At 35.8% G+C, this 9,096-nt stretch overlaps 1 protein-coding gene across 1 annotated transcript; it reads right to left on the minus strand.

The window, feature by feature from the left end:
- Positions 1-6,577: 6,577 nt before the first annotated feature.
- Positions 6,578-7,534, minus strand: LOC119545359 (olfactory receptor 13C2-like). Its single transcript, XM_037850837.1, has one exon. The coding sequence runs from the start codon at positions 7,532-7,534 to the stop codon at positions 6,578-6,580; it is 957 nt and encodes a 318-aa protein (XP_037706765.1).
- Positions 7,535-9,096: the final 1,562 nt, after the last annotated feature.

A 9,096-nucleotide genomic window follows, 5' to 3' on the forward strand; every position in this document is an offset into this window, starting at 1 on the left:
GCACCCTAAGAATCAGCAAATGTGTCATGTGGAAAACCAATGACAGCTTATCTGACCAGATGAAATTCAAGAACTGGACCTCTGAAGTACACATTGCCTTGGCAGATCCAAATTCCAAGTTTTGTTCCCTAGGCCCATGAGATTGCCAAAATCTATTCCCACTTCTCTGACAAGCTTCTCTGCCCATCAGCAGGCAACAATTAAGAATCAGCAAATGCCCCAAGAGAAAAAAGAGAAGCCCTAAGTGTTTGACTCACTTACATGGGCTTCCCTTTACTTCCTCAGAAGCAATACAATTCCTTTAGAAGTTTTATTCTATCCAGATTTTCTAGTTTTCTTAGTGACACCATTTGCTACTCCATTGTAGTCAGAAGAAGATGTTCAATATCAATTTTTAAACATTTTTATTTCTTGCTGGCAAGAAGATAAGCTCTGCAAGTGCAAAAAGTTTTTTTCTATTTTGTTCACCAATGTATCTTATGTGCCTAGGACAGTGCTAAGGAAATATTAGACACCAGGAAATGTATGTTGAATTGAATATCTTTTGGGGACCTGAATACTTGATCTGTGGTGAAAAGAAGATTATTCTCATCTTATTGTTCTGCAAAGTTCTGTACTTCAGAGTATATATTACAGTTTGCTCCCTTATTCTCCTAAATAGACATTCTGTATTAGGAAGAAATTTTGAACACTGAGTATAGCTGTTGCAGAGCTGGTCAGTATTTATTATTGAAGTGGAGTATTCAAGGGCTGAGAAGAATAAGATAATGTAGTAGGACTTTCAAATTCTGTTGTTTCCTGAAATTGATTATAGACTATTTAAAACTAGGTTTTGGATTTCTTTCAAAATGAAGTTTCCCCTTGTAATATAAACCAGCAGATTGCAGAAAACATAAAACTATTTTTAGCTCCAAAATATTATACCAAATGCTAAGTCCATTTTCTTAATACCTGGGTATAAAGAGCACCCAAGAATCCTAATAAAAAAAAAATCATTCTAATGATTTTAATAAGACAGCATAGGAAAAAATAAAAATAAGAATGAGTAATAAAAACATTTGGCCTGGTACCTAATAAATGTAAAAAAAATTATAAATTTCAAAGTAAAGTGGGGGAAACGTCACTATAATAGAATCTGTGGTTATACATGATCTGGCCGTTAGATCTTCCAATGTGAGCAGATGCTGAAACAGTTACTTGTGCCAAGGTGGCAGAGGCCAAGTCCTCAGTAGAAAGCCTCACATATTTTAGCAATGAAAAAGGCCAATTGTCCTGAAAATGGGTGTCCCACATACTTTATCCCTGGGGCCCACTAACAGACTCTCATGCCATACAGCCTATTTGAAAACAAGAGTGAAAAAAGTACCTGAGGATGAAACTGATTTTATTTCCAGAGAACATTAGGAACTGCCCTGATTTACACTCATTGATTCAATTTTATTAGAGATAAGCCAAAGTGTCTCTAAACTGGATCCAAACACACAATGATGAGCATGCCTCTACTCTTCAATAAACTTAGATCTACTAATTTATTAGGCATTTTGCTAAAATCAAACATAGCTAAATGCTTGACAAATTGTATGTCTTAGGCCAGTATTTTCCATGGGAACCAGGCAGGTATAGATACAAATCTCCTGCATCTGTTCAGAGTAATGTTCTTCATGTCTCATGGGAAAATTCAGAAGGAGAAAAAAAAGATGTCAGTTTACTTGTAGCTTTAGTTGACCTTTCCTTGTTCTGTATGCAGGTCATGGCTTCCTCAGAGCACCCCAATAGCCTAAAAATGGAAATTAATAGCCCTTTCATAGAAACTTAGGACATCTTTATCCTTTAGAAGTTGAAATACTTCAGGGATGTGATAACTCAAAATCATATTAAACAAATGCATTTATCCCAAGTTTAAACAGATCTCAAAATCTCATTTTTCCCAATCTAGTGGAGGGTGAAAAGTATGGTTATTAATGTCAGTCTTTTCAGAGTCATGGCAAATAACACATCTCGACATTTTCAAATTACCTCAGACTTTATGTAACCAAGAATAACATTTTTTTTTTTTAAATTCCACATTATTTCACTTTTTCAAATAATAGAGAAGTCTATCATGGTCTTAAAAGGTCATTAGAAAGAAGGATATCAAGGATATCTGATAAAGGAATTCTTGTAAAGCAATAAGATATACAAATAGATAGAACTAAAGAAAAATCTATGGGAAAAGGTATGTCCATAAGGAAATTTTTTCTCAAGATAACTGTCAGATCCCTAGAAATGATGGTGAATGAGGAAGAATTTGAGAATTTTCCTATAGATAGAGTTCCATTAAATTTTAATGTTATTTTTAAGGATGAGTTATACGCCAAGGTGTACAAGCTCAGAATAGATCCTCATTCCATACTCCTCAACTCAAAACAGGCAAAGCCAAAAAGGGTGATCTTCTGATGAAACAGCTAACATGTCCCAGTGGGAAAACATAGAGCTGTTTTAGACCCCATTCTTTTACATGTTATTTGATAATCACATACCATTTTTAGATGAGATAGTTGCCAGTATCTCCATAATAAAGAAGAAAAGGATAAACAGTTGCTTTTATGAACAGATTATACAGTTTTATTATCTCAGCAAGGAGCTACCAAAAATAATAACTTACCATGCTTGTAAATTTTGCCTGAATTAAGGCCTTAGATACATATAAAGTTATGATTTGGGGTAGATATTGCACAATTTTAAGTCTAATTTGTAACATGTTTCACAAATGGAGAATCTCCAAATTCAGTGAAAGTCCCACCCACTTATATTGGTAGGTCTCTGGGAGTGTCTCGCACGTGCTAGATATTACATGTGCACTCTGTCCCTCTCAGGACACTGCGACCACAACATGGTGAGCTGTCATTCGCATCCCTTCCCTAGCATCTGATGCTCTCCCTGCCTCTAATGGGTCATACTGCTTTGGGTGACAATACATGAGATGATCCAAACTGGGACACTTTTGATGGTGAAAGGGCGTACTATTAGTAATTGCACCAGAACAACTGATGTAAATGGGCACAGTTGTGAGCAAATAGAGATCACCATTTGGTCTTCACTCCAGAATTGTTTCTACTGGCACCATCAAGTTCCAAAGCCACACTTTGTTTCACAAAAATAATGGGCATCCTCCCTCTCTAACTAAGCCACCTTGGCAGGTGATCTCATTGCCCCCCCTCCATGTGGGACCTGACTCCCAGGGGTGTAAATCTCCCTGGAAACACAGGATATAACTCCCAGGGATGAATCTGGACCCAGCATCATGGGATTGAGAACATCTTGACCAAAAGAGGGATTTAAAATGAAATAAAGTCTCAGTGGCTGAGAGATTTCAAATGGAGAAGAGGCCACTCTGATAGACATTCTTATGCACTATATAGATAGCACTTTTTAGGTTTTAATGTATTGGAATAGCTAGAAGTAAATACTTGAATCTACCAAACTCCAACTCAGTAGCCTTGACTCTTGAAGATGATTGCATAATAATGCAGATTACAAGGGGTGACAGTGTGATTATGAAAACCTTGTGGATTGCGCTCCCTTTATCCAGTGTATGGATGGATGAGTAGATAAATGGGGACAAAAACTAAATGAAAAATAGGGTGGGATGGGGGAATGATTTGGGTGTTCTTTTATGTTTATTTTTTATTCTTATTCTGATTCTTTCTGGTATAAGGGAAATGTTCAAAAATTGATTGGGGTGATGAGCGTGCAACTATATGATGGTACTGTGAAGAGTTGATTGTACATCATGGATGATTGTATGGTATGTGAATATATCTCAATAAAAGTGAATTAAAAAAATAATGGGCATCATACCTTGTCACCAGGGCCACAAACAGTACTGCTTATTTCCCAGAGCTCACAGCTACCACTAAACTTTGCCTGCTGATCACTTCCAAGGACTCAGAGCTAAGTGGGGTCAGGCTGGAGAAGTAATCTCTGGGACAGATATCACAGTGCCCTGAGACTCGGGATACAAATATATGTTAGGTATAATTCTAATCTGATGCACAGGGGGCTCCATTAACATAACAGAAGACTGGGGTTGCTAAGGAGAGAGGTGAATGATAAGAATCCTCATGAGAGGTTATGGTGGACTATAGGATCAGTGAGATCTGATGTCTAGCTTGGGTTTTCTTTTCTTATTTTTCCTCATTATCATTCCCTTGTATTTTCCTGAAATCTTTAGTTGATAAGTAGAAGCCCAGAGCCAGCTGCACTTCAGGGTAGGAAGGGAAATACCTGCAGGCATGGATGAAGCAAATTGGACGAGAAACCGCACTGACAAGAAAAGATGTTGCAGAACAGGCAGAGGTGATTAGCAGTGAAGCCTAAACAGTGGTCCAGACAAGAGATGACCAGCGACAACCAGAAGCCTCTAGTAACTGCCCTCAGTCTAGATGCTGAAAATAAGTCACCCCTCAGGTACTCTGTGTTCCTCAGAACAGCACATTGTTCTCTCCTAGGAGGTCAGAAAGTTCATAAAATGCTAGTCTTCCTTCTGTAAGCACCTTCCAAAGGAGAACCAATCTGCACTATGGTGGTTCCACTGTTTGGAGAGTCTAAATTGTCCAATACCAAATCTGATACAGTCAGAAAACCATGAATCAGTGAAACAACTCTTATCCTGTTTTAAAATCCTTACTTTGGATAAACCCTGCTATAAGCAGCTTCTTCTTGACCATAATGATGAAAGAAAGTTACAAAAGGGAATGACACAAAAAAATAATATACGTGAGCCTTCAAAGAAATAAATTACTCAATTAAGAAATAATTATATTTACCTGATTTAAAAGTAGTGTCATGAACCTACATACAAAACTTCCTTGACTATGCTGACAGGCTTGAGACAAATTTTTGCTCAGTTTATCAATTTCTAAAAGTTCTATGTATATATTAGAGACATTACCTTTTATCCTCCATATAATAACTAGACAGCATAAGATGTCAAAAAGCACACATTCCAAAGTCAGGTGTTTCTTGTTTTTCTTTAAGTTAGATGTAGGATCCAAGAAAAATTGACCTGGGAGTCTATCAAATTTCTTTATAGAGATTCTCAGAAAACCACTACAAACTGTACTGAAAGTCTGATTCAGGGAACCAGACAGAAGTAAAAAGAAATGAACTAAAGAAGGTCTTCAACTCCCTGTTTGTGATGGGGTGTTTTTAAGCTACTTTGCAGCTAAAAGTTAACACAGGATTTTTAAATTTTGAAAAAAATAGGATAAAATATAAAACAAAGAATAATTTTAAATGTATATAAATAAAAAAATAATAATTATATAACATGGGGTTTTTCAATAGAGAATTAAAAAGCTAAGGCAATCAAACAGAAATAAATAAATGAAAGGAGCTTAATATTTTAAATTTTGCTAAATTCAAAAAAAAGCTAAATTTCATAATTTTTAAAATAAAAAATTCTGAAGCTAATCTAGCAGAAAAAACAGTGATATAATGATAAAATAAATATTAAGACATAAGGAGTGAAAATATGAAGTGGGGTCAAGAAGAAATAAAATACTAAAGACAAATATAGATATATATATATAGAGATATATAGATATATATACATAAAAGAAAAGCCTGAAGGTCACTATGAAAGGTGGAAGAAAATACAAATCCCAGGTAGCAATCAAATATAAAAACCACAAAGAAGGTAGGTCCAGCATTCCCCAGTAACAGAATCCTCCTGGATTAGCAGCATACCTCATGGAAAGACAGGCAGTGGGACAGCTTGACTTTTATCCATGGAGATTTAACTCAAATGTTGTTGATCTTTAATTTTCAAGGAGCTTTAAAAATCAGTCATTTGGTTACAAGAACAAAGCATTTAGCTCTCACATCTCAGAAGGTCTTTGTAATAATGACTGCTCAAGTCAGATATATTGAAAGTAGAAAACCATAATCATTTAAAAACATCATGGTAAGAGATGGACAAAAAAGTTATAAAAATAGTACTATTCCAGAACCAAACAGTTTAGCAGTAAGTGGCTACATGCACAGTGGACAATCAGCATTACATATTTGAATAGACACCAAGGAAAATATTTTAGTAATTATAACATTGAAAATTCATAATTCTAAGTGAGCTATCAAAGAATTCCAAAATCACATTTAATTCTGCCTTGTGGAAAAAGTAAGAAAGCATACAGTTGGTTTTGGAAATAATTTTTATCAAAAATCAAAAAAAAAGTTTTAATACTAGTGTAAATTCCTCCTGTCTGGAAATCTCCATCTATTTTGTTTCTCTCTATTATACTATCCCTCTACTACCTCCTCACAATCAATCTCTTAGAAACAACCCTATAATCATTGACTCATAGAAAACTTAAATTTATTAATTTACTTATTTCCATTATGCATTGCACAAGAGAAGAATATTCTGGAACGCTGTAACTTGAGAGCCTTGGAAAACAATTTGAAATGGCAGCAAAAAGCACTCTGTTTGATTCTTTGGAGACAGGATGACTGGTATCTCAAATGTCTTCACAGTTCAGGCTTCCCCTAATTGATTTCCACATTGTGATAATAAAATAACCTGTCCCTTTCTCATTTAATTTTTTAAAACTTTTCTTGTCAGTAGGTGTATTACTGCTTCTTTCACATCCTTGTTTCTGAGACTATAGATTAAAGGATTCATCATGGGAGTCATCACCCCATAGAACATGGATATAAACTTGTCAGTAGCATCTAAGTCATCTGGATTAGGTGACTCTTTAGATTTGGGCTTCATGTACATGAAGAGAATTGTCCCATAGAATATAATCACCACAGTCAGGTGGGCTGAGCAGGTGGAGAAGGCTTTGCTTCTCCCCTCAGAGGAGCGGATCTTGAGGATGCTGGAAATGATTAATGTATAAGAGATGGCAATCAAGAGAAGGGGCACAATGTTGAATAATGTTGTGGCCACCAGCATAACGAGCTCATTGCCTGAGATGTCAGCACAAGCCAACTTCATGACAGCGAGGATTTCACAGGAGAAATGATTGATGACATTATTCCTGCAGAATGGCAATTGTACCACAAACACAGTTTGTACAGCAGAGTTGACAGCCCCTATGACCCAGGATGCAGCTGCCATGGGCACATAGGAATCCTTGCTCATGATGATAGGATATCTCAGAGGGTTGCAGATGGCCACATAGCGGTCAAAGGCCATCATGCCCAGGAGCACACACTCTGTGGTCCCCATAGCCAAGCCAAGGAACATCTGAACGGCACAGCCAGAGAAGGAAATGGTCTTTCTTTTTGAGAGAAAGTTCACCAACATGGAGGGAGTGAAGGTGGTGGTGTAGCAGATGTCCAGGAAGGAGAGGTTCCCCAGGAAGAAGTACATAGGGGTGTGGAGGAGAGAGTCCAAGATGCTGATTAAAATAAGGGTGCCATTGCCCAGCAGGATGACCACATACATTATCAAGATCAGGACAAAAAAGAGTAGCTCAAGCCTTGGGTAACCGGAAAGCCCCTTCAGAAAAAATTCTGTCAGAATAGTTCGATTTTCCCATTCCATTCTACTGCTTCTCTTTTACCTGCAGGATATCAGAGCATAAAGCATAATATACATTTTATTATGATTACTTTCAAATGTATACCATTGCACAAGTGTCACACTCACAGGGAAATAGAAAATGATGAAAGAAAAGACCAAAGGAAACAGGGAGGAAGCAAGGAAGAATGAACAGAAAAGAAGGAAGGTAGGAATGGAAAGAGGGACAAGAAGAGGAAACTAATATGTCTTGAGCCACAAACAATATGTTTTTAATTAATTTAATCTCACCTCAGTTCTATAAGAGAGCTGTTACCATCCATATTTTCCAGATAAATAAACTAAAAGCAGAAAACTTAAATGAACTTGACTAAAGCTGAACCATAAATAGCAAAGATTCAAACATAAATTTCCCGTAAGGAAGCCTGTGCTTTGTTTTCTTACTCTTTCATCACTTATGTAAACAGGAGATTATAATGAAAATGAGTTATGTGTAACTGAACAGCAAACCACTGTTTATTGGCTATACACCACCACATAGTCAATCAAAGCTCCTGTCACTCCCTGAGATTATATTGCATTATGTATATTGTCTATCTTATCAGTCTTAGAATTATGCTTTATAAGCACAGGTACTTTTTCTTGTTTACTGCCACAGTCCTAGTACCTAGAACAGACACATGGATAGTAGAAACATTTGTTGAATAAATGAACAATATCAAAGACAAAATAATAACATTTTTTACCCTGTGCCAATCCTCTACTATGTGTATCATATACTCTATGTGTATCACCTAATTTCAAGTGAAATAGCAACCATCTGAGGTAGTTAGTTACTTTTATTACTAGCATCACCATGTCCTTTTTTATACAGGCAGAAATTAAGACTCAGAGAAATTAAATAATTTGCTTGGGGTCAAGGTCATATAGTAATAAATGTTAGAGCTAGAATTTAAACTTTAGCAGTCTGGCTCCATATCTCAAGCTTTTAACCACTCACTTAGCAAAGAGGATTGTATTCTGGTTGACAATACTAAAATATCAAAGAAATACCACGCAAAAAATGTAATTGGTCAGAATGAAGCAAGATTTGAGAAAAAGCTAGAAATTATTCGTTTCCTCTTGGCTTCAGATGTGTTGTCACAAAGTTGCATATAATATCACTTATAATTCTTGTAGTCCCCTTTATATGAACAGTTCTATCTCTTTTCCATTACTATCCTTATCTGATTTTTTTTCCTTTATTAGGTTCACAAGGGATTCTCCTATAACAACTGTCATCTCCAAAAACAGTTCTGGGTATAGATTTATTCTCTCTACTTTTTTTTTGTTTGTTTCATTAATTTAATTTTTTGCCTTTGTAAATTTCTTTTTCTAGGCTTATTTTGGATTTATTTTTTCTAATTTCAAGAAATAAGAATAAGATTCCTCAATTTTTCATTTTTCTTCTCTCTTTATGAAGCTGCTTAGAGCTGAATGTAACTTTTTCTTTTAGTATAGCATTTGCAGTGTGCTTTAGTTTTTCATGTGAAAGCTCTTTTCATTCATTTCTACATAATTTTTTTCTTTTAATTTCCTCTTTGATC

The sequence above is a fragment of the Choloepus didactylus genome, chromosome 10 (assembly GCF_015220235.1).
Source record: "Choloepus didactylus isolate mChoDid1 chromosome 10, mChoDid1.pri, whole genome shotgun sequence".
Lineage (NCBI taxonomy): Eukaryota > Metazoa > Chordata > Mammalia > Pilosa > Megalonychidae > Choloepus > Choloepus didactylus.